This window comes from Paramormyrops kingsleyae, chromosome 9 (assembly GCF_048594095.1).
Source record: "Paramormyrops kingsleyae isolate MSU_618 chromosome 9, PKINGS_0.4, whole genome shotgun sequence".
NCBI lineage: Eukaryota > Metazoa > Chordata > Actinopteri > Osteoglossiformes > Mormyridae > Paramormyrops > Paramormyrops kingsleyae.
Genome location: NC_132805.1, coordinates 17707098 through 17733058, shown reverse-complemented (window position 1 = coordinate 17733058; position 25961 = coordinate 17707098). Strand labels below are relative to the sequence as shown.

At 41.3% G+C, this 25961-nt stretch overlaps 1 protein-coding gene across 7 annotated transcripts in view; it reads right to left on the bottom strand.

Annotated features, from left to right (window-relative positions):
* The window catches only part of LOC140592642 (cytochrome b5 reductase 4-like), a 116616-nt gene that overhangs the window by 72843 nt on the left and 17812 nt on the right, over positions 1–25961 (bottom strand). For 4 of the 7 annotated variants that reach the window (XM_072716486.1, XM_072716490.1, XM_072716487.1 and 1 more), the window contains 4 exons: positions 17201–17258; positions 16956–17049; positions 11694–11726; positions 8716–8847 (listed from right to left, as the gene is read on the bottom strand). In XM_072716486.1, coding sequence (XP_072572587.1) covers positions 8716–8847; positions 11694–11726; positions 16956–17049; positions 17201–17258 — 317 coding nt within the window. The remainder of the gene's footprint in view (positions 1–8715; positions 8848–11693; positions 11727–16955; positions 17050–17200; positions 17259–25961) is intronic. The other 3 variants (XM_072716489.1, XM_072716492.1, XM_072716491.1) reach the window with 1 other exon arrangement.

Here is a 25961-nt window from a genome sequence, read left to right as displayed (position 1 = left end):
AGTCCTGGAACAGGTAATACGCTATGTGAATGATGGCTGGCCTAAGTATGCTTCCACCATTCCACATACAGTGACACCATACTATAAAGAAAGACAGCACTTGTCTTATTCTGAAGGGTTAGTTTTGTATTGCGACAGAATTGTAATTCCACACAGCATGCGTACTGACGTACTTCAGATGATTCATGGTGGCCACCAGGGCATTGGAAAATGCCGAGCCAGTGCCCAAATGAGCGTTTGGTGGCCAGGATTAGGGAAAGAAATTCAGCAGCTAGTCGAAGGCTGCAAAGACTGTCAGGAATCAAGGGTAACACAAAGGAGAGAACCTTTGATTACTACTCCATTACCTACACGCCCATGGGAGAGAGTAGGAGCCAATATTTGTGAATTCAACAAACAGCACTATCTGGTAGCTGTAGACTATTTTTCACGGTATATAGAAATAGCTCATCTTCCAGACCTGTCCGGAGAGACAACTAAAGAATATGTTTGCAAGGTGGGGCAGTCCAAATGTTCTCGTTACGGATAATGGACCACAATTCTTGGGAAGAGCCTTCCAGGAATTTGCAAAAGACTATGACTTTAATCATGTCACGACCAGTCCCCACCATCCTCAATCTAATGGAGAAGCAGAGAGGGCTGTACAGACTGTAAAGAAAATCTTGAGGCACTCAGACCCATTTGCTGCCCTGTTGAGTTACCGAGCCACCCCTCTCCAAGCCACTGGTGCTAGTCCAGACCAGCTGATGCTGGGCAGACAGGTAAGAACAGCAATCCCGATGCTGGAGTCTAACCTGTAGCCATCGTGGCCTGACTTCCAGCAGGTGAGAAGAGCTGACAAGAAAGCTAAGCGTGGTTATAGGCGCAATTACAATAAGAAATTTGGCGTTAAACAATTACCTGAGCTTATTCCTGGAATAACAGTTGCAATGAAGCTTGATGGCGAACAAGGATGGAAGAAGTCTGGTCGAGTCCTCAGGATGTGTGACACACCGAGGTCTTACCTCATACTAACTGAAAAGGGGGTGCTCCGTCACAATCGACGTCATCTAGGGCCTATAATGGATACGGCAGTAGAAACACCTACGCTGGAACCACAGACTCCCCAGCCGGTTGCACAGCCAGTCTTAGACGTTCCTCCTGAACAGGAATTCACAGAAGGGCCACCTGCAGCAGAGGTTTTGTCAACCCCGGTAAAGACACGCTGTGGCAGAGTTGTCAGACCTCCAGAGAGATATAAAGACTTTGTGTAGAATATTTCTTCTGTTAGTTAAAATAGCTAATTAAACTTAGTGAGCTATGTTGTGAGGAATCTGTGTAGGAACAAAGGTAAGAAGGAAAAACAAACTGTGTTCATATTGAAAGGAACCCTAGGAGTTCTGATATGCCCCAACAGCTACTTTATTTGTCAGGATGTTTTGTTAACTCAAAGGTAGGGTGATGTGTTGTGAGGATCTATTTTGTCATGCACCTTTATTCCAAATAAGGATGCGTTAGGATCGAAGGTTGCTGGGGTATTGGTCCGCCAAGTACGGTAAAGGTTTCTGACCTGCTGTTAATAATAAACAGTTAGAGTTACGTGGTGGTGTCTGTCTCCTCAACGACACAACAACGTCACATTTGTTCGGAGCCCCTAAGACAGCGGTCACTAACAGGCGGACCGCGGTCCGGGTCCGGACCCAGAAGCTGTCCCATACGGACCCGGACCGACTGCCAAAACATTTAGTTATTATTTAAAACCTGACGGGGCGTTTTTATTTTAACCGGCGCAGCGTTTGTAGTCTTTTCGGTAGTGGTTTAGCAGTAGAACCGCCGTTTGCCACGCCAATGAACGTCAAACGCCTTTGACCGCCAAGCAAGACATATAGATCGGCGTATGCAGCCCTTTGTCTACGCTAATGTGCAGCAGCGAAGCTAACACCCGCAAACAAAAAGCGTAATGTTCCTAACAGAGTGGCTGCGCTCTCCTGAAATTGTAAAGCTGAAAAGTTTTCAAATACAGTATGTATTATATAACACGTTGGATAAATAGACGTAGTTTATTGTTGATTTCATGTTCGTTGAAGTTTCTGCATTTTAACATATGTATAAAGTAATGTTATCTGATATATAAATAAACTCATGTGAAACAAAAAATGTACGTTTTCAGGGTTGTCAAATCTCAAGCATCTGGCATGACACTCACGCTTTCAGACTCATGCTGGAAATCTTACAGCAAGATTATATATTCCATTATAAAACCTAAAATTAGCTACGTCAACAGTGTATTTACACGGTTAAATACAAAAGCAGACTATTTACAAGGTAAGAACTGTTACATGTGTGCAGACATCTCGAATTGAAAATCTCACTCCAGCCAGCTGGCCGAAGTTCTACAGTATGTCATGTGACAATAAATGTCAAAATGTTTTTGATTTGTACTGAATTAATTTGATTTGACAGTCAGGTACTGATTACATACAATGTTGATGCAACTAATAGGCTATATCACACTATTAAATAGTGTGACGGCCCTTTCGGTCTGTCAGTCCCGCCCACTCTTTACCTGTGTTCTTGTCCCTGTTTGAGTAGGTGATCAGGCGCAGGTGTGCCGTGTGAAGCGCTAATTGGGAGGGGTATGAAAAGACCTGAGGCTACTCTGGAGGAGGCCCCCCCTTTTGTCCCTCCTTTGGCACTTTGGTTTGGTTATGTTTTTGGACATCTTTAGACTTTTGCTTTATTTACCTATTTTTGACTTTGTACCCACTTATGATTTTTCTTTAAATAAATACTTTAATTGATTATTTGATTGCGTGGGGTTTCCTTTTATGTTGCGCTGCCGTTGAGCCAGACGGTTAGACATTATGATCTTCCGGACCTTTGCTTCAAGAATTTCTCTCTAACTGGACCTCTTTAAATTTTAGTTGAATACCCCTGCCCTAAGTGGTCAGGGTGGGAAATTTTTTTTAAAAATAATTTTGCTTTCCCTCACAAATCTTTTACAATCCCTTGCAATCAGCCAGGTGCAACAGCTCGTTAAGGTCTGCAAACACTCTTATAACTGCAGACTCATTTGTATAATTAGACTTGTACAGGTATTTGTTTTAGAAATGCAAATTACAGGGCGATTCCATATTTTTTTCCTCAACATTGAATGATTTCATATTTATTTCCTCTACTGGATCTAAAAAAAAGATGTGCCATTAATTACAACAATGTCATATATACAGTATATATATATATATATTTTTTTTTTTTTGGAGGTGTGTTTTAGAAAGCCAGAATGTTCAGCTGTTAGGTAAAATAGCTTTGTGTCATATCTCTGATTTGTTTTTGGACTACAAAGTAAAACAACACACTGAACGTCCTCCAAAAGTAGTGATTCCATATTTTCTGCCAGGGGTTGTAATATAATAGATTATTGGTAGCCAAAAGTAATCCTAGCAATGCCCTAGTGTACCAAAAAGCAGATACACCAGTCACCAAGCCAAGGCATTAGTAGTAGACCTGAAATGATCCCACCCCTTTAACCAATCCTGCAGTACCAATTGTTCCATAGAATCATTACCTACTGCAACATTTCATGACCAACTTTCACAGTCCTTCAACCTTACATCTCAAGCCTCAAGCAAAAATAAACTCAGACAGGCAACTGAACATAAAGAAATCCTGTATCTTGTAGCTCCACTTAAGAAGATAAAGATAGAGATAAGAAAACTGCCCCGCAGTACTCTGATCATACAAGTGAACTTAAACAGGCTTCACTCAAGCTAGTCGGTACATGGCGCTCAACTAAACTAGAAGTTTTCAGATCCACCTGCAAAGAGAGCCCCTCTAAATACAGACAAGCACTAGTGACTGCTAATCTATGTATCTCTCCAAACTTAGAACAAAAACAATCCTGAATTCTTGTTTGAATCTACACTCACCTAAAGGATTATTAGGAACACCATACTAATACGGTGTTTGACCCCCTTTCGCCTTCAAAACTGCCTTAATTCTACGTGGCATTGATTCAACAAGGTGCTGAAAGCATTCTTTAGAAATGTTGGCCCATATTGATAGGATAGCATCTTGCAGTTGATGGAGATTTGTGGGATGCACATCCAGGGCACGAAGCTCCCGTTCCACCACATCCCAAAGATGCTCTATTGGGTTGAGATCTGGTGACTGTGGGGGCCATTGTAGTACAGTGAACTCATTGTCATGTTCAAGAAACCAATTTGAAATGATTCGAGCTTTGTGACATGGTGCATTATCCTGCTGGAAGTAGCCATCAGAGGATGGGTACATGGTGGTCATAAAGGGATGGACATGGTCAGAAACAATGCTCAGGTAGGCCGTGGCATTTAAACGATGCCCAATTGGCACTAAGGGGCCTAAAGTGTGCCAAGAAAACATCCCCCACACCATTACACCACCACCACCAGCCTGCACAGTGGTAACAAGGCATGATGGATCCATGTTCTCATTCTGTTTACGCCAAATTCTGACTCTACCATTTGAATGTCTCAACAGAAATCGAGACTCATCAGACCAGGCAACATTTTTCCAGTCTTCAACTGTCCAATTTTGGTGAGCTCGTGCAAATTGTAGCCTCTTTTTCCTATTTGTAGTGGAGATGAGTGGTACCCGGTGGGGTCTTCTGCTGTTGTAGCCCATCCGCCTCAAGGTTGTGCGTGTTGTGGCTTCACAAATGCTTTGCTGCATACCTCAGTTGTAACGAGTGGTTATTTCAGTCAAAGTTGCTCTTCTATCAGCTTGAATCAGTCGGCCCATTCTCCTCTGACCTCTAGCATCAACAAGGCATTTTCGTCCACAGGACTGCCGCATACTGGATGTTTTTCCCTTTGCACACCATTCTTTGTAAACCCTAGAAATGGTTGTGCGTGAAAATCCCAGTAACTGAGCAGATTGTGAAATACTCAGACCGGCCCGTCTGGCACCAACAACCATGCCACGCTCAAAATTGCTTAAATCACCTTTCTTTCCCATTCTGACATTCAGTTTGGAGTTCAGGAGATTGTCTTGACCAGGACCACACCCCTAAATGCATTGAAGCAACTGCCATGTGATTGGTTGATTAGATAATTGCATTAATGAGAAATTGAACAGGTGTTCCTAATAATCCTTTAGGTGCGTGTATGTCTAGGTTAACAAAGAATGCTTCAATGTTATGCTCACAAGCCCCATAAGCTCTTAGGAGTGATGACTTTATTCCATTTTTTAATATTAAAATAACTAACCCTCCTCGCCTGCTTCAATCAGAAGGAGCTGTATATTTACTAATACTGAGAGCAGAAAGTACTATGGCAGCCTGCAGACCGTTCTCTTACAGAGCTCCGTAGCTGTTCCAGCTGATGTCCAAGATTTAATATTCAACTCGAGAATAAAAACATACTTCTTCAGTCTAGCTTATAGAGACTCTAGCTCTACCTCTAGCTAACTGCTCACCCCCAGTTAGACCTATAGTGTGAGGCATAGAGCTGGGTGGGGATCGGTGCCATTGGCTTTGGATGAACTGAACTGTCAGTGCTGTCACTCTAGCTTCACACTCCCTTGTGGAATTGGAGTGCTGACGTTCAGGGACTCCCCATGCCTGTGTTCCTACTTGCCTCTCCCTCCTACTTATGCTGCCATAGCCATATCTGCCAGAATTTACATATTGCACTCACCTAACTGTTTGCACTGCCTCTAGTCTCCCCCTCCTGGAGTGTGCTGCCTGGAGACCCCCACGAAAAAAAAGAAAACTATTACGATATTCTGCCCACCCTGCTGACTGTAAAGCCTCTACTACCTTTGATGTTCTTCTGGCCTGCCCTTCTGCCTGTGTCACCTCTCCTGCCTGCCCTGCTGCTGTACCACTCTTCATTCTGCTGTCAGAAGCAGCACCAGCAATTGCACGCTATCAAACTGAGACTCAAATTGTAAAATTTGGACAGTGTAAATTTTTTTCCATCTTGTTCATTTGACTTCCTCTGCCGGCACCTGGAGGATGGTCTCTCTTTGAGTCTGATTCCTCCCAAGGTTTCTTCCTTCTATGGAGTTTTTCTTGCCACTATCACCTCTGGCTTGCTCACTGGGGGTTTTGGGCAGAGATAATGTAAAGCGCTTTAAGAAGATGTAATGCTGTGTAAAAGCACTATACAAATAAAACTGAACTGAAAAAGTTATAACAGCCTACCTTATAATATGGAGAAAGAAACACAGAAATAAATGAAGAAATGTGTAAATAAAGAAATAAATTATAAAATGTGTATTAGTCCACCATAAATTGCCAGCCATCTAGATAACCACTGAAGCATGTCAATAATCAGCTTGAAGTATCTCCTCTACTGTGATACAAAAAAACAGAATTAAATCTGACACGTAAAGGCTTTAGAACAATGGCAAAAGCTAACTGACCTTCATTATGCTGGCCTGATGAGCCCAAGGTAGAAAAGAAACAGTAGGTGTTAACCTGGTTCCTAATGCCACAACCACCAAGAAATAGCTCCAAGTAAACAGCAACGTCTTCGAAGTGTAGGAGGAGGGCAGGAGCTCAATGGTAGTAGGGAGAGAAACCCTGGGATTGCTGTTGAGGCTGCTGGGATAGCTGTACTGTTCGGGAGTGGTGTAGTCGCTGTGTGCACTTGTGTTGTGTTGTGCGCCTGTTGAAGCGGTTGATTTGATTTGAATTATCTGTAAAGTATATTTGAGTGTTTGTGTGCCAGCGCGGTTACGTGGGTGGTTGTTGTTTCATTTTTAACTTTTACTTTTACGTGTGTACTTGTCTGTCCTTATTAATTGACAGCGTGAGTGTTACCGACAGCTGCGGGCGCGAGCGGCGTTTCTGTGTGCGTCCTTCGCATCAAACACCCGCGGGTAATATTATCGAACATCGGTAACATTAACTTTAAAAGGACAGTTGCTCCGGAGCTTTGCTCGGTCGCCGGTCGGGGCCGGGAGGACATTTTCCACTTTTTTTCCCGCTCCGGCAGTAGCCTGCTTTGAGAGGGTTTTTTGTGGTTTTTTGGCCTCCCTTGAGCAACTTCGCTATAGTTTAGCTAAACGTGGTTCAGCAGGAAGTTAATCTCGGGTAAGTAATTGTTAATTTGGTTATTTAAAAAGTTTAATTTAAAGGTTGTTATCGCTGACGCTGCCGGATAATTTATAATAAAGTACCGATTTAACGCAAGTGTTAATTTAGTGTTTTAGTGTACTCGGCACTTTGTTTTAACTATACGTTAATTAGATCAACTAAAAGTTTAAATACTCAATATTAATATACTGGGCTGGGAGTAAAGGACGGGGACATAGAGAGTTAGGTAATTATGGGGCCAGCTCAGTGTTGTGTTTGCAAGATGTTTGCCCTTCTGGATGCTTGCATCCAGTCGGACTTCGTCTGCGAGCGATGTAGGTTAGTTGACTCACTCATGGTCCAGGTTCGTGACCTAGAGGAGCGGCTGGCTCTCATCCAACATAACAATGAGTTAAAGGAGAGAGTTAATACGCCTTCTAGGGAGACTGTGTGTACTGTGTGTAGGTCGAGAGAGCTGGGTGAACGTAGGTCGTAGACGTAGAAAAGGGCGTACACAATTCACAGAGGCGGCATCACCTGAAGTAACGGTGTCTAACCGCTTTCAGGTGCTTCCAGTTTTGGAGCCGGAAGAGACTGGGGAGGCAGGTGGGCCCTTGGGCACCAAGGAGCCGCCTAACCCCAGTAAGAGGGAGGTTGTGGTAGTAGGGGATTCAATTATAAGAGGTGTAGATAGTTATGTGTGCACCCGTGATAGAGGGTCCCGTACAGTGTCTTGCCTGCCTGGTGCCCAGGTAGGGGACCTTCCAGATCGAGTGGACAGGCTTTTGGCCCCAGCCGGGGTGGATCCAGTGGTCGTGGTGCATGTTGGCACCAATGACATAGGAAAGGGCAGGAGGGCTGTTCTGCAAGATAAATTTATAGAAGTCGCGGATAAGCTTAGAAGAAGAACATCCACGGTGGTATTCTCTGGAATACTTCCCGTGCCACGTGCAAGTCAGGCAAAGTTAGCTGAGATAAGGGGATTAAATGCGTGGCTAAAATGGTGGTGTAGGAAAGAGGGGTTCAGGTTTATGGGGCACTGGAAGACCTTCTGGAACAGGTGGGACCTGTTCAAGCCGGACGGGTTGCATCTGAACCATAGGGGAACCAGTGTATTGGGGAGGCGGATGTGCAGAATAGTTGAGGAATGTTTAAACTAGGGACTGGGGGAGCAGGGAGGTCAGTTATGAATTTATGTCGGGAGAGACGGATAGCCCAAATAAATATTAAAAGTAGACACTGTAAAAGGCCTACCATTAGTGGTCTGTATTTGAATGCTAGGAGTATTAGAAACAAAATTAATGACTTAGAGGCTTTAATTTCTTCAGACAATTACGACATTATAGGAATAACTGAAACATGGATGAGTGACAATGATGGTGATGAATATAATATGGATGGTTATACGTTGTTCCGTAGAGACCGGATAGGCAAGAAGGGAGGTGGTGTTGCAGTATACGTAAAAGAAAACTTGCAGGCAAGGGATCTCACTGATAAAAATAAAAATTCAGAAGCTGTATGGATAAAACTTGAGGCTAAAGATTCAAATGGCCTAATTGTCGGGGTTTGTTATAGAGCACCTAATGTAACTGTAGAGGAAAGCAGAATGTTATATGATGATATCAGGATTATGAGTAATAAAAATGATGTGGTGGTTATGGGTGATTTTAATTTACCTGGGATACAGTGGGACACAGTCTCTGGCTCTTCTGTAAATGAACTTGAGATGGTGGAATTAGTACAGGATTGTTTTTTACTCAGTTTGTTAATACTCCTACCAGGGGAGAAGCCCTTCTTGATCTTGTTTTCTGTAATAACCAGGATAGGATTGGAAAATTAGAGGTTTTAGACCCATTGTACGGTAGTGATCATAACATGGTTAAATTCGAGGTTAATTTTAGTGTCCGAAGAGCAAAGTCGAAATTAAAAGTATACAATGTTAGGAAGGCTAACTTTAATGGTATGAGACGGAAATTAGAAACTGTAAACTGGACAGAGTTAAATAGCAAAACAGTTGAAGAGGCATGGGAATTTTTCAAAAGCACATTGTCGCAAGTGCAAGAGGACTTCATACCTGTTTCCAGCAAAACTAAATCTAGGAAACGACAACCAAGGTGGTTTACTAAGGAAATTAAGAATAAAGTCAGGAGGAAAAGGGCTCTGTTCCACAATTGGAAAATAACTAATGATTCCAAAATTAAGCAGGAGTATCTAAAGTCTACAGGCAGAGTTAAAAAATGACATTAGGCTATCCAAGAGGGATGTAGAAAGAAAAATTGCATTGGAGGCTAAGCATGACAGTAAAGGTTTCTTCCAATATTTTAACTCCAAGAGAGCACTAAAAGCAGAAATCACTAATTTGCAGGATAGTAAGGGACTTATAATTGATAACGAAATTGATATAGTAAATGAGTTTAATGATTATTTTTCAAGGGTGTTCACAATAGAGAACACAAGTAACTTACCACCAATTAATACGAATACAGCATCGTCTATGACTAATATATGTATAACTGAGGTTGATGTGATACTAAGCCTAGCTAAACTCAAAATAAATAAAATCGCAGGGGCCTGATGGCATCTTACCTATAGTCTTAAAAGAGATGAGGGATATTATCAGCCAACCTTTAACTTTAATATTCCAGAAATCGTTATCTGCGGGTGTGGTACCATCAGATTGGAAGCATGCTAAAATAACACCCATATTCAAAAAAGGGGATAGAAATAATCCAGCAAACTATAGGCCAATCAGTTTAACTAGCATTACTGGAAAAATAATGGAAGCTATAATTCAAGTGAAAATGGTAGATTACCTAGATGCAAATAACATTATAAAGGATAGCCAACATGGATTTAGGAGAGGTAGATCCTGCTTAACGAATCTACTTGAGTTCTTTGAGGAAGCTACAAGTGAAATTGATCACAAAAAGGCCTATGATGTGATTTACTTAGATTTCCAGAAGGCCATTGATGTTGTCCCCCACAACCGGCTCTTGCTAAAGCTTAAAGATGCAGGGATTTTAGGAACTGTGGCAGCTTGGATCAAAAACTGGCTAACTGATAGGAAGCAGCGAGTAGTTATTAGAGGCACAATGTCACAGTGGGCCTCCGTTCATAGTGGGGTACCGCAGAGTTCAATTTTAGGACCACTATTGTTCCTAATTTACATTAATGATATTGATACAAATACATACAGTAAACTGGTTAAATTTGCAGACGACACCAAGGTGGGCGGTGTAGCAGATACTGATCTAGCAGCAGAGAGGCTTCAACGGGATCTGGATTTAATTAGCGAATGGGCTGATACTTGGCAGATGAAATTTAACACAGCTAAATGTAAGGTAATCCATGCAGGGAGCAGAAATATAAAATACAGATATTTTATGGGTTCCACTGAAATAAAGGTAGCTGATTACGAGAAAGATCTCGGTATGTATGTTGATGCTTCCATGTCCCACTCTCGCCAGTGTGGGGAAGCAATAAAAAAGGCGAACAGAATGTTAGGTTAAATCTCTAGGTGTGTGGAGTTTAAGTCAAGGGAGGTTATGTTACACTTATATAATTCCTTGGTAAGACCCCACCTAGAATACTGTGTGCAGGTTTGGTCACCATACCTCAAGAAGGACATTGCTGCCTTAGAAAAGGTGCAACGAAGAGCTACGAGAATGATTCCTGGTCTTAGAGGAATGTCTTATGAGGAGAGGTTAGCGGAACTGAATCTGTTTCGCCTTGAGCAAAGGAGACTAAGGGGGGATATGATTCAGGTCTATAAGATTCTAACGGGTCTGGATGCTGTTCAGCCAAATGACTATTTCAATATTAGTCTAAATACTGTTCTTATGTTTGGGGGGCAGCCCCCACTTAGTGTAGCAGTGGTGTAAGGACCAGTCAGTATGCCTGCTGAATCCGACTTAATAATCACACATGATAATGATGTGCCCACTCTGCAGGATGGTTGGAAACAGGCCCCAGCGGTGTCCTGTAGGAGCTGAAGTTTACCCCAGAGAAGGGACACCATAAAACTACACTCTGAGCTCAAGATGGCAACCTTTCTCTGCTAACTTAGGTGAAGTAAAAATGATCGATCAAATTGATCAGGGATGTGTAACCTACTATTTCTGCCATCCATCTTGCAAAATTACTTGGAACCAGATATTGTATGCCTGGAAAACAGTAAGAGGAAGCACTTGGAAGGCCAAGCCTTAGTGAAACAGATAGACAAGGATTCCAGGGACATTACAGAGGCAGACCTGGTGAGAAATTAGTGGTGCCAAATAAAACCATCATAGAAACCCCAGACCTGTTCCTCAATAAAAGACCATATGTTGTTACTGCCTAGGAAGATTATGAAAGTATTAAGTAGTATTTTACAGCATACTGAAAAAAAATACAAGAATATGTACTTCCCACTTCAAATGCAAATTTAAATGTAAAATCATGCTTACATTTAAAAGTGCTCATATGGTACTGTGGAGAAGGTTAGAATACAATGGGAAACTCTGCTGAAAGGTTAGAAAGAGAAAGCATGTGTGCTTGTTCATGGTTTGTGAGAATCTGTTCATTAGGCCTAAATGCAAATTAGAGCACAGTCTGGTCCATGACAATGCACACATCAAGCATTTATAGGAAAAAAAAAAAAAGTTGTTTTGCTTACCAGAAAGATGTTCCTGAACTTCATGAGAAAGCTCTAGAAATAATAATAATAATGAGTACACAAAACACAAAAACATGACATAAAAACAATTCTGGTCCTGCATTATCCTAACAATAAATAGGTTCCATAAAAAAGATGAGGTGGTGGGGGAGGTCCCTCGGTTTAATTCAGCACACTTGTGGGGGGGTCATTGATGTCTGGTGCACTGTGGATCAGGCAGTAGTGAAAGGCAATAGCCTTGGCGGACCAATCATCAACAGTGAGGAGTGAAAACAGTAAACAGAAAATTCACTGTCTGCAAACGTTGCTTGAAACATGTTCCATACTCAAGAGGAAACAAAAGCAATATGACCAACCATCTCAAGGCGTATGCATCCTGATATAACGGTTCCTGAACACAGAACAGTCGAACGACTCAAAAAGATAACCGCAGCAAAACAACAACTGTCTATCGAAAATACTTTTGAACAGACCTACCATGCCACTTCAGATAAACACAAGAAAATAACCCGTGCAGTGGAAGCGTTCATTGCTAAAGATTTGCAGCCCTTTTCTGTTGTCGAAGATGTGGGGTTTTGCCACTTAATTAAAACACTTGACCCACATTATGTTGTGTCCTGCCGTACACATTTCAGCGATGTTATAATTTTAAAATGGGCAAAGAAAAAGCTATTTCTGAATTTATGTTTCCTCCAGATTGCATATGGCAGCACTTTTTCTTTTGAAATTGTTTACTTATCTTTTTATACTACTGTATTAAGTATACCAGTAGTCAAGACAAAGAGGCACTAACATTTGTGTTTTTAAGTGTTTTTTGTTTACATTTTGTATGTTTTAATTTTATACATATTTTATACATAAATAAGAGCCAGTTTACCATTTAAAAGTGTTGTGTTTAGTAACTGTTTACTTGAAATAAAGGTGCTATATTTATATTATTTAGTAATTTAGTACAGCAGTGATACTGGAATTTGTTCACTGTGAAATGCAGTTCTTGCTGACAAGCAAAATAAAGATATAATTTTGAGAGAAAAAACATTGTTCTCTATACGCACAAAACATATACCGAAACTGTGGCCCTGTACCGTTACACCCCTAGGTACCACCCCTACTATTTTGAAACAGCCCAGAGATCTTTAATGACTTCAGAGAGTTAGGACCTCAGTTTTAAGTCTCATGCGAAGGACGATAGGCTAACCTTTTGCCCACACCGACACTGTTTCAGCAGCAACCCAGCTTTCCTAGTTGGTAATCCATCCAAGTACAGGCCTAACTTTAGCCAATACAGTGGTATCTCGGTTCTCGAACTTAATCCGTTCCGGACTCCGGATCGAATCCTAAAAAGTTCGAGTTCTGACCTAATTTTTCCCATAACAAATAATGGAAAACCAATTAATTGGTTCCCGGCCCCCCCAAATTACACCTAAATATGTTTTTATTTATTTTTTTTTAAGCATTTTAAACACAAAATGAACAGAATAAAACAAGAAGAGCATCTTTTTCTTAATGGCTTCCAAAATGATAAAGATCTTATCCCAACACTTCCCCAGTCCTGCCCTGATCGTCCGCTCCTTCCGTGTGCCACGCCCCCTCGTTAACCTCGTGTGGGATCCCCATGTGATCAGCTGTTTCTGGTTGTTGTCATTAGTCCTCTGTATTAAGCCCGCGTTTCAGTTGGTTTTCCCAGTTCGATCATTGGGTGCGTTCGACTTGCTTACAGCACTGGCTTAAAGCAACGCATTCTGAACCTTACGCAATGCATTACGGTTAGATGCATTGCGACCTCTCACCCGGCTGCACAAACTGGAACCGCCTCCGTGACGACACACCTTTGCCCTTATTGGCTGAAGAGTTTAGTTACACGCATGACGTTTGTATCCCAGGCAGTTCCAATGCGTAATCTGCTGTTTCTCCAAAATATCACGTAAAGCAGTAAGAACTGGTTTTCAGTTAATTTACCTGGTAAAATAAAGTTTAAATAAATGACATAAATGCTCTAATAGTACACTAAGTTAGTGGTTTATTTATTGTTAGTTACTGTAATGTTGCGCTGCTTTATTTGGTTAATCGTCCAGTCTGTGAAGAAGGCATTCAAGTAATTGCATTGTAGTATGACTCATTTCCTTTTTTTTTTTTTTTTATTGCCCACCACCACCCCCCCTCTTCGGAGGACAACTTTATTTTACATTACATTCAAGAGTAAAGATTGTGGCCGCTCCGAACTCACCAGACTGCCTTCATTTCCTGGCGTGTACAATTTATATTAGGTCAGCGTTCACAGTTCGACTTCTGATATTCAGATTGAGTTCTAGGTCAAACTGGTTTGTTCGACTTTCAAGAAATTCGAGTTCTAGTGAATTCGAGAACCGAGGTACCACTGTATATAATTTTTTTTTCTTCTAACAGACATTGGTCCAAAGATCTGAGATCATCAAGAGAAAAATTACTAATGAAACCCATACTTATTTATTCAAAGAACCATTTAATGTCAGTTTTTCTTCACTGTTTATCATTTTTCCTACTGCTAACCCTACATTCCGACAACAGTTCATATTCACACAGGCTGTTAGCCAATTATACCTCCCCAATGAGTTCCTGAGCTGTTGTTTTCCTGTGTCTGAGGCTGCTTCCCATCACACATTGTTTGTGATAAACAAAAAAGCATAATATATTTTTATTTGCACATTTTATGTTTCATTGTTTTATTGAGAGGTCATTTTAATTTAAAATTTTGTTCATTGGTTGTGCTGTTGGGCAATCCTGGAACTGTACAGATTTTGTAAAATAACTCACTACATGAGCAGTCTTCTTTCTAGATACTCTTTTACTCTTACTCAAATACTGAGACTGACATTGACCACGGTCGACTTCATTGAATAGCAGCATAAGAGCGCTAATTCAAATGTGAATGCATCTTGCAGTCCTACTTGAGTTGTATTTATACATTTATATTATTATAAGTAACGGTACTTGGGCAGCACGGTGGCACAGTGGTTAGTACTGCTGCCTCACAGTGAGAAGGTTCGGTCCCTGGTCCTTTCTGTGTGGAGTTCGCACGCTCTCCATGTTTGCATGGGTTTTCGCAGGGGACTCCGGTTTTCTCCCACAGTCCAAAGGTGTGCAGGGTAGGCTGACTAGCATTTCTGAAATTGGCCCTGTTGGTGTGTGTGCACCCTGTGGTGAGTTGGCGCCCGCCCAGGGTTGGTTCCCGCCTGTGCTCATTGTTCCCGGGATAGGCTCCGCAACCCCAGTGGGGAATAAGAAGTTACAATAATGGATGGATGGATGGATGGAAAGATGGATGGTACTTTTACCTGGGTAGAGATTTTGGCTACTCTACCTACATCTGGCTGTGGCACTAAGGGGAGCAGGCTGATGAATCCTATAATACCCTTAGATTTCAATTGCCACCCACATTCAATAAAGCTTCCTCAGAATAATAAGTGAAATAATATTATTTTCTGCTATTCTATCCTGAACAAGGTAACCCAAGTGAAAGACAATTCCTGCTTTTATACTGGTCTAGGACAGAGGTGTGACCAGAACATCATGTGTGGGTGGGCATTTGGCTTGTCTGGGGGGGCAAAAATATCCATCCATCCATCCCCATTTTTGTAGGTGGGTCAAATAATAACAACAACTTCGTTTTATATAACATATAAAAGCAAAAATTATGGCATAACTCATAACCGATTGTTCAATAAAAATTAACAGAGGCAATGGAACTTTTATTATTTTTCTGATTGTGTAATCAAATAACTTAAGGAAAACTATGACGATGCTATTTTTTCTTTTTTTATCAGACATCTAATTTTTTTAGGTTTTATTCACCTGACATGTTTCGACGTTCGCTGTCGTCTTCCTCAGAGTGTTACCGGATGTTATCGGTAGCTCATAGGTTATCAGCTGATGATGTTCTTCCTCAGAGTGTTACCGGATGTTATCGGTAGCTCATAGGTTATCAGCTGATGATGTTCTTCCTCAGAGTGTTACCGGATGTTATCGGTAGCTCATAGGTTATCAGCTGATGATGTTCGTGAACATCAGCTGATAACCTATGAGCTACCGATAACATCCGGTAACACTCTGAGGAAGACGACAGCGAACGTCGAAACATGTCAGGTGAATAAAACCTAAAAAAATTAGATGTCTGATAAAAAAAGAAAAAATAGCATCGTCATAATTACTTTAAGACATAATGAATATAATTGAAAGAAAAAAAAACTTAAGGAAAAGTCCCTCCTCCCCACCTTCGTGATTGTGACCACGCATAGCCAGTTCATTGACTGCAAGGAACTGAACGGCCTCCCCAATGCTTTTCACATAATATCTATTCTTTTCTATTTGGGTTGTACCCAGTAGTTAAACTATGCTTTCACCCATCTCTGCCCGGCGCCGATACTCTTGCCATGCAGCCATGGCTCTGACGTGCGGGATACTAGACGCGTGTTTGTGGAAGCCACCGTCTTTTTCTAGAGCTTTTTTCCAATTAGCATAGCCATGTTTGGTGAATATGTCCTCGCGGTCTGAATTGGAAACACTAAATTTGCGGCAGGCAAAGCAAAAGCTGACATCACGGACAACAGAATATTCAAGCCATGGTCGAGACTGATACCAGCTTGCACTAAAACGTCTGAGTGTCTTTCCGAATGCGCGCTTGGGATAATTCATTAAAATGGGCTGGGATGGGCTATCCATATTTAAATCAGGCAGACCGGACTGTACATTTTGTTGAAGGCAGAGGTTTGGAGTAGCTGACACGGGCGCAGAGCTGGAGGATTGTGTAGGAGTTTCAGTTCCCGACATGGGTGCGCTGTGCTCTGTGTTGGTAGCAGCGGTGCTGGGCTCAACTGTGGAGCCAGCAGCTTGCGGAGGGACAGAGGTACGGACTTTTTAATAAGCCACCTATGCATAGCTTTTGCTATTACAAAACAGAAGATAGAAGAATGGAGCGTATACGCTGTTTTAATTAAAGATTGCAGTCAACAGTTTCAAAACGTGCTGCAAAATGCGTAGCGAAGTGAACTGTGAGCAGCACGTGCATGTCTAGTGGAGGAGGCACTGACGGATACGCCCCTAATTCAAACGGGCCAATTGGAAAGCAACTCAGTTTAGAAAATCAAATGTTTTCATTGGACAGACAGAGTATTTCGCAGAGTGGCCATGGCTTGTCTCTGGGGGGGCAGTGCCCACCCCAGCCCCCCCGTGGTCATGCCTCCGGTCTAGGATAAAAGGAATGGATTACAAAGAGTGAGCACTTACGGAGATGGAGCAGATATGACAGCTTTCCAAGGAATACCTCAACCCGTAGAGTGCCACCCTGCAGGTCGACCACAGTGATACCTGAGGTCGGAATCTGCAGGAGCAGAAGTATTTTTAACAATTTACTCAGTTTCAGTTATCTGGATATCATTCACACTGGTTAATAAAGAAATGTGTTACAGAGCTAATATAAATAAGCTGGCTATGAAGAATATTCAGAGAAAATTGAAGGAGTGCCAACTCACCTTACATTTTGTATACACCGTGATATTGACAGTCACATCTGTCTGAAACCAATCAAATCTGAAATCAAGGTCAAAAAGTATTGATTAGTGCATCAATCCACTCAACCAAACTCCAGATAATAGGGTATTCATGCATGGAAAAACAAACCTAAAAAAGTGAATAACAGTGGAAGTAAGACTTGCTAAACTGGTAAGGGGTACTGTTTGCAATGTTACGTTCAAAGGGGTTTTGATCTCGTTTGGGAAACAAAATAAGTACTAGACTTTATGCTGTCATTTGGTCCGATCATCTATTCTAAACCATACTCGTCCCACACTTAACTTGTGCAATTGGTTTTTACCTGAATGCTGTGAGTCCTTGTTGTGATACATAGGTCTGAAGGTACACATTATTGCACAATTAGTTAATTTATGACAATTTGCAGAATCTTTCCCCACCACTTAGTTGATTACTTGTATTCCTATGTGTATGTTTGAAAATGTCATTTATATTTTTTGTTGTTGATTCTTCCTAGGAGGTTAGAAGACAGATTGGGAGAGCACAGCGGATCATGAGGTTGCAGGAAAGGGATGTGTGTCACTCCTGATATCTTTGCAATATGACTAAGGTCCAAGTCTTTGAAGCCCTGGTGCTCCCTGTCTTGCTGTATAACTGCAATATGGATGCTATCCAGTGACCTGAGATAAAGACTGAACTCTGGACTTTGGTACTGTGTCTCCTTGGAGAATCCTTGGGTACCACTGATTTGATTTTGTGCTGAACAAGCGGTTACTCAGGGAGACCCAAATGAGGGACATTACCTGCATTGTGAGGGAGCGTCAGTTACGGCACTACGGCCATGTGGCGGGATTCCCTGAGGGTGATCCTGCTAGCAGGATTCTCATTTCAGAGGACCCGAGCAATTGGACCAGGCTAAGGGGACGCTCACATAATATCTGGTTGTGGCAGTTGGATGGTCCCTTCTGGACGGTGGGACAGGGCCACGTGTTGACCTGGAGGGTCACCAACTGGGCTCCCGAGGTGTTATGCCATGTGGTGGGCACGGCAACATGCTGTACCAGTGAATGCTCCCCAACCTGACCTATGTGCTTAAATATTTTTTTTTTATGCATTTCTCTTTTGCACTATGACCAAAACTTTGTGATATAACGGTAAGAACTGTAACAGATACATGAATGGTATTTACCAGAGGCATCCAAACTTTGGTGCACAAAGGAATTGCAGGGAGGTGCAGGTGAGGGAAAATAACAGAACTGCTTGGGGGGATTGAGCTGGGGGCATATCTATTTCTAAATTGCAAACTTCAGAAATATAAAACGTAATGTGAACAAATTATATGCCTACATACATTATGTCACGTTCAGCTCCGAACGATCCTCGTGTGTGCCACGCCCCCTCATTACCTCATGTCGACTCCTGATTGTCATCACCTGTTGCCTATTCCTTTTGCCTTGTCTCATGTATTTAGTCCGAGTCTCAGTCAGTCTGCCCCAGATTCGTCATTGTATTGTCATGTGTGGTTCCTTGTCGGCTAGTCCTGTCATTTGAATAAATCCTGTCTGTCCGTATTTACGGCGCCGATCGCCTGCTTTCCGGCTCGCTTGCCCCGCGATCGTGACACATTACATGACACTAACAAATTAAAATAATCAAAATTTGTAAAATAGGCATCAGTCCTATGGGGATCTGTCAAAATAGTTTGAAAATCACTAGTATATCTCGAGGGGCCTCTGGTATATATAGGTCTGGAGGGGCCATTGGCATGGTGGTGCAGTGATTAGCACTGTAGCCTCACACCTCTAGGACCTGGGTTCAAGTGTCTGCCAGGGTTCCGTGTGTGGAGTTTGCAAGTTCTTCCCATGCCATCGTGGGGTTTCCTCTGGGTACTCCGCTTTCCCCCCACAATCCTAAAACATGCTGAGGCTGACTGGAGTTACCAAATTGCCTAAAGGTGCACATGTGTGAATGACTGGTGTTCATTTGGTGCTGGTTTTTTCATGTGCACGATGTACATGTACAACTCATTTATATTTAACTTTTATCCGGAAAGACTTAAACAGTAGAAGGAAGAGATACAATTTATGTGCGCATCCTGGTATTTGAATCCCTGAGCTCTACTCTGTTAGTGCGATGCTCTATACAGTATGTTGAGCAAGAGACGCAAAATTAAACCATGCTTTAGTTTAATGTGCTCACGAGATAATCAAGCACACGATCGCACATTCAGAAAATACAAGACAACTCGCATCCCATATTGGTTCAAAACAGGACCCACCCTTTTTATTTTTCAATACGGGATGACTGCACAATATAAGGAACTAGTGCCAAAAACATTAACAAAAATGGTTCTTACTGTATGTACAAGGGATTAACTACAATCAACAAGTATTTACAAATCAAAGCATTGTTAACTCTTGGCTCTTTCACTTAACAATTACTTGCCCACAAAACAAGGAATATTGGCTAACAAGTGACTATCTTGCCTGATGGCTTAACTGATGCTATGAATGGTTTAATGTGGTTAATCACTGTTTCTCAGACACACAGAGACACACATGAACATAAGCACACCAAGTACACACTCACAGTTGAGAGCGAAGCTTGAGTGCATGGTGAAGACATTTATCTGGGGACACTGGAGCACTTCGTGTGATAAATTTCTAGGGCTGCAACTAAGGACTATTTTTATAATCATCGACTATTAAAACGAATAGTCGACTAATCGGATTATAAATTGCATAAATTATAAAATGGCTCCTATTTAGCTACCAGCTTTTACATTTAGCATGAGGTTATTGTTCGACTTGAATGCCGCAAAAAACACATGTAAAATGGAAAAGAGCTGTCATGCGATTGATTGTGCAAACAGTTTTAACACAAAAAGGGAGCTATCTTTTTAGAGACTGCCAAAAACTAAATAAGTAAGTATAGGATGTGGGTTGGTCACACATAGCCGATACCAGATCCGTCAAATAGGTCTGGATCGGCGCCGATACCAATCCAAATTTCTGATACAATCTGTTATAATCAGGGCTGCATATAACTGGTATGCAAGTACGCATTCACCTTTAAAAGCGATACGTGCGCCAATCCATTGCTGTGACAGTGCAAATGCGTACGTATTTTACAGGGCTGTGGAGTCGGAGTCGGAGTCGGAGACAATTTTGGCTACCTGGAGTCGGAGTCGGCAAAAAGTTAACCGACTCCGACTCCTACTAAATTTAAATGGGAATTAAAAAAGTAAGTTGAAATGTCCCAATTCACAAACAGTCATAATGAACTACTTCTCTGCTGTAAGAATAAAGCCCAATGCATGCAGTGCATAATGTTACCACAAAACGAACATGTCAAGTAACCATGAAGCATGCTTTTCATTGACTGTATGCGTCACTATATGGGATGTAATGCACAGGTAAGGTGCGGCACCGCTTTCCATTGTGTCGTGTTCCACTGTTACAGGGAACTGTGAACCTAGCCTAAAGCCCCCCATACATTTACAGATGCACTGCCGAGTCATCACGCGTCAAACGCCGGAAAAATCATCTGGTGTGTTCTCAGCTCCGTCGGCTCCCCTTCGCTATGCGCTAGTGAAAACCTTGTTTTCATTGTGTTTGTCTTTAATCTGGCATTATAGTAGAGTGTTGGCTTCCTAGCCAGTAGTTCTGTGGTGAAATGACATGTATGTTCCCTTCCTTTCCTTCAATGGATGTAGAAAATATATTAGCATAGTATATACATACAGAGGAGTCGGAGGATTTAGAAACTGAGGAGTCGGAGTATTTATCTACCGACTCCACAGCCCTGGTATTTTATGTGCATTTGTACTGATATGACAAGAACTTATCATGCATTTTAACCTGTATATGCTAACTCGTACTTCATTTGAGGTATAGAGGTTAAAATGCACGGTAATTTCTTGTCATATCAGCTATTTATATAGCCTATTTTTACAAATAAAAACTCATTTTAAAGCAGTTTGAAAAATCCCAAGATCCCGACCCAAAATACGGGAAATTTAGAGCAACTTCCCATTGCCATTCCTCTCTTAACAGCAAGAAAACGGACTTCAAAACTGCTGTTATTTATTTATTTTTTTACGGAGCATAAGCTCTTGCAGCACTTGCGACATCAGAGCCATTGTCCTGAATCTTGAGCTTCGGAGTTTTGGCTTCTTTATCTATTTAAGCAATGGCCGGGTTTTCTCCACTGTTTTCTGATATTTTTTTTAGCTACTATTAGCGAATGACACACCCCACTAAACATTGGACGTCGGATAGGCGTGCAGATCATGTCTATATTAGGTCCGTCAGTCCATGACCAATTCTGGACATTTATACAACGTCCAAACTAGGTCCACAATTTGAACGTCCATCCATGACCCAACTTGCACGTCAATATGACATTCAACATTTGAACGTAATTTTTTTGACGTTATTTGGACGACTATGACAGGTGCAGGAAATATAGTTTTATTTACAAATATCAACATTGTTGTTATCAACATAATAAATGTGAATACAGATGATTATTTCGAAACAAACATGATTTATTATGCCAATGCGTACGTATTTTATGTGCATTTGCGCTGATATGACAATAAATTATATCGTGCATTGTTTTTTATGTTCGTTCTGAAAACCATGTGAAAACTGAGTAGTGCAGAGCAGCTGTAACAGTTTTATCCACGTCCCTCGCGGACACTTTTGTGCACGTGCAGAACGCGGGATTTCAAAATCTGGCAGCAGCTTGATGCCCGGTCGAACAAATTAACATCCAGCTTGCTAAACCAGGTTAATGCTAAATTATGTTTTTTACTTTTCATGATACTTTAGCTCTGTACTGTTCTGTTGTATACACTGTAGCACCGGCGGGGCTCATGTCCCAGCATGCCCCGCGTGCAGTTGTAAATAGCCATTGTTGTGTTGTTGCTGTTATTGTTAATTAATAGGTAATTCCTTATTGTTGCGCATGTGTTTATATGTGTCTTGTGTGTACCCGGTCTGATCCTCGTGTGTAATTAGCTTACACAAATGTCCCACCGTGGATGCGTCTTACAGTTCGTTGTCTGACAACTGTGTGTCTCTTGCATATAATTATGTTTCGTGCTCTTTGGGTGCCTGATGTAATCCTTGTACGGATTATTAATTGAGTGGATGTTCCCCGACAGAGTAGTCTTCGTGTTTCTCTGCTCGCGATACCTCCATCTGCCCATCGCGGCAATACGTTATTTAAATTTAAGTTTTAATTGAAAGCATGGTGAAATTGTTCATTTATATATGAATTTAGTCGAGACACGACATACACAATGTCTAAAATTAGTCTGCTTTTGGTATTATAAGATGTCCACAACGACCACATTTGGACTATAAATAGCCCATACATGGAGGTCCCACGGCCGTTAATACTAGACGTTCATTAGACATCAAAAAAAGACGTCGCCTGGCGTTACAAAACAACCCCTTCAGTGGACCAAAATTGGACGTCCAAAAACGACATATTAAAGATGTCATTCCGACGTCACTATGCGCAGTGGGACTTCATGACACACCACTGACTTCCAAACATAAATACGTTCTATTCCGATCTTTTTTGAAAATCGGAAATATACTACTACTAGCCTATTATTATGCCCTATTATTATTATTACTGTTATTATTATTATTATTGGATACGCCAGGCAACAAGAAGCCCATGCCATTCACCCTTTTGCAGATCTCGTCTTTGTTTTGGGACATTAAAAGCCTTTGAGACTGATGTGGCACAAAATGCTGGGGAATTATTTTTCTCCTTACTATGAAGTTTGGCATCTTAAACACGTGTTGGGAAATAGCTTGTAGCCTGTAGGCTACTCCGTGTAATACTTCCTGAGGTGGTACATGGTGTGAAAAGTTTGTGAACCACTGCTTTTGTTGAGTTTTGACACCCCGCAACACGTTTTTAAATCATAATTAAATCTGGTCCACCAGTAATCATTTTCCATAAAGACTAAAAAATTATCAATCAGCATCGCTGGCCCTGCTTCATGATCTGTTTCAATAACCATATCAAGGCTATATCTAAGTCCTCTTTTTATAACCTTAGGAACATCTCTAAAATCAGAGACCTAATGTCCAAGAATGACCTTAAACTTCATGCCTTCAACTCCACTCACTTGGATTATTATTACTCCCAAAAAACTTCCCAAAAAAATCCAAGAAGGCTCCAGCTCATCTAGATTACTTTGTTACTTAGAACCAAGAAGACCGAACATTAATCCAGTCCTTCAGTCCTTACACTGTCGTGTTGCGCGGGTCGGCCCCAAACAGACCCGTCAGGAGATCCAAAATACCCGTGGATAATGACCCAAAAACCCGACCCGAGGAAAAAAAAAAAAAAAACAACACCAGTGAGCCTGTATTGCCATGGAACCTACCAATATAGTGTCATTTGTGACACTGTAACCCATAGATGGCATAGATTTGTGCTAGATTCGCATTGAACAGGGTTCCTCCAGTTCTGGCAGAATAAATTTCCATGACTTTTCCAAAATCTTTGCAGTACCACAAGAAAATTTTCAAAAACCCACAAGTTTGCTTTGATTTGATGATCATGCAGTTTCAGATAGTAATCGTCCTGCCCCGATCGTCCGCTCCTTCCGTGTGCCACGCCCCCTCGTTAACCTAGTGTGGAATCCCCGTGTGATCAGCTGTTTCTGGTTGTTGTCATTAGTTCTCTGTATTTAGTCCGCGTTTCATTGTGTGTTTTCTACGACGCTGAAGTTGGCTCCTTATTCGGATTTTCCGGTCCACCTTAAATGCTTCGCAGCCCAATGCAATGACGCTTTTGCGCCTGTAGGGGGCAAATTTTAATACCTTAAACCTCTCTGGGCCAGGCAAATATCAACTTCTCAGTACACATCAGGTATCCTACTATACAGAAAAAGTGACATTGTCCTGGCCCAGACTGATTTAATGCTTTAAAAATCAGATGGAAACAAGGCACGTCATACTATAGCGCACAATGGTGTTAATGGGAAGCCATTAACCATTTTAATGCCTTAAACCTCTCTGGGCCAGGCAAATGTCAACTTCTCAGTACACATCAGGTATCCTACTATACAGAAAACGTCACATTGTCCTGGCCCAGATTGATTTAATGCTTTAAAAATCAGATGGAAGTAATGCGTATTATAGTGCACAATGGAGATTTCATTTGACTATTCAATTGTTCTATTAAATTGAATTTTACATTCGCATTTCATGCTGTTGTTGTTGTTGATGACATGGTAGTGCATTTAAGGTCAATTAAACTGCGCATGTATGCAAAACACACTAGTTGTCAAAACTGTAACATCTGATGCAACATCAGATCTGAGAACTCTATCAGATTTGAATGAACTTAGTAGAACTTAGGTCTTCTTTTAACTCAATTTTGTCTAAAATGAAGTAGAGCAGAGCATACTTAACCGTGATATTTCACCAAACTAGTAGCTTATCCTACAAATTGAAAACTCCAAAATTGAAAAATATATGCCGACTGCATTTATACGCCGATCCCGTTTACAACACGTTTTGATCGATAATGAAATGCGTTTTGTAACTTTTTGACCCGCACGCACCCACGCACGATATTTAAAAAATGTCTGCCGGAAAACCACCCGTGGGTTATGGGTCGACCTGCGCATCACTATTACACTGGCTTCTAGATGCCTGGTCAACTAATAAGGCCAAAAGTGAAAAGTAAGCAAGGCCAAATGGAATTCAGCTGTTTTGCCACTCAAAACTGGAACCAATTCCCTGATGAGGCACCAAATGCAGCCACCAGCAAAACCAGGTTACAAACATTTTTCTTCCATAGTGCCATTCATTAGCACTATTAATCAATGTTGATGCTTTTTCTTTTACTTTTATTTTGGTGTCTTCTATTTGCAATTTTTAATTACTGTTACTTTGTCTTCTACTTATGTTTTAATTTTCCATTTATTGACTGATTTTATGTAAAGCACTCTGAGTGACCTCTGTGCCTTGCCTTTTTCCCCAATTTAAAAATGTACTGTCAAGAATTCCCAGAGTTTAACAACCCTAGGGACATATCTATTAGCACCATTTGAAACACGATATTGCATTAAAGACACCATTTTCAAAATGGTAATTAAATCCTGATTTAAACTTCAGTTAATGTTGTGTTGGGTCTTGAATAGATTTTTTATATTATTACCTCGGAAATGTCCACTGTGGCCCAACAAAATTTACAGATAACATTTTGTGAAGGATGACTCTGTATGTGTGATTTGTACCTCACGTCTGCACATGCGCAGCACTACAGAATGGGATATTAAGCCAGATATTCTGATTTTAGACTGTTTGTGTTCTCTGTCTGTTTAAAAGTTCTGCAGAACACCTGCACTTGTGTCCGAATGCGTGTTTATGGGTCTAGTTAGGTACGCCAGTCACAGGGGGATCTGTATGCGCCCTTTCAGTTCAGAGTGAACCAAAGCTACAGGTATACCAACCAGAGTGAACACTTAAAATGATAAGCAAAGAAAACTGTTTTTTTTTGCAGTCAGTGGAATCACTAACACCAGTTCTTGCTAAACAATAAACTGACCTCTGTAGTTAGTGGTAAATGTGTAGACAATATGATTTTCCATAAAATGGCAGGATGATCAGATCACAGAAGACAGGTGGTATGGATCAGGTATTGACACACATTATTACTGGCCATTGAAGTTATACGTGAAGTTTGGAAATATCAGTGGGAGAACATGAGATCACAGTCTTT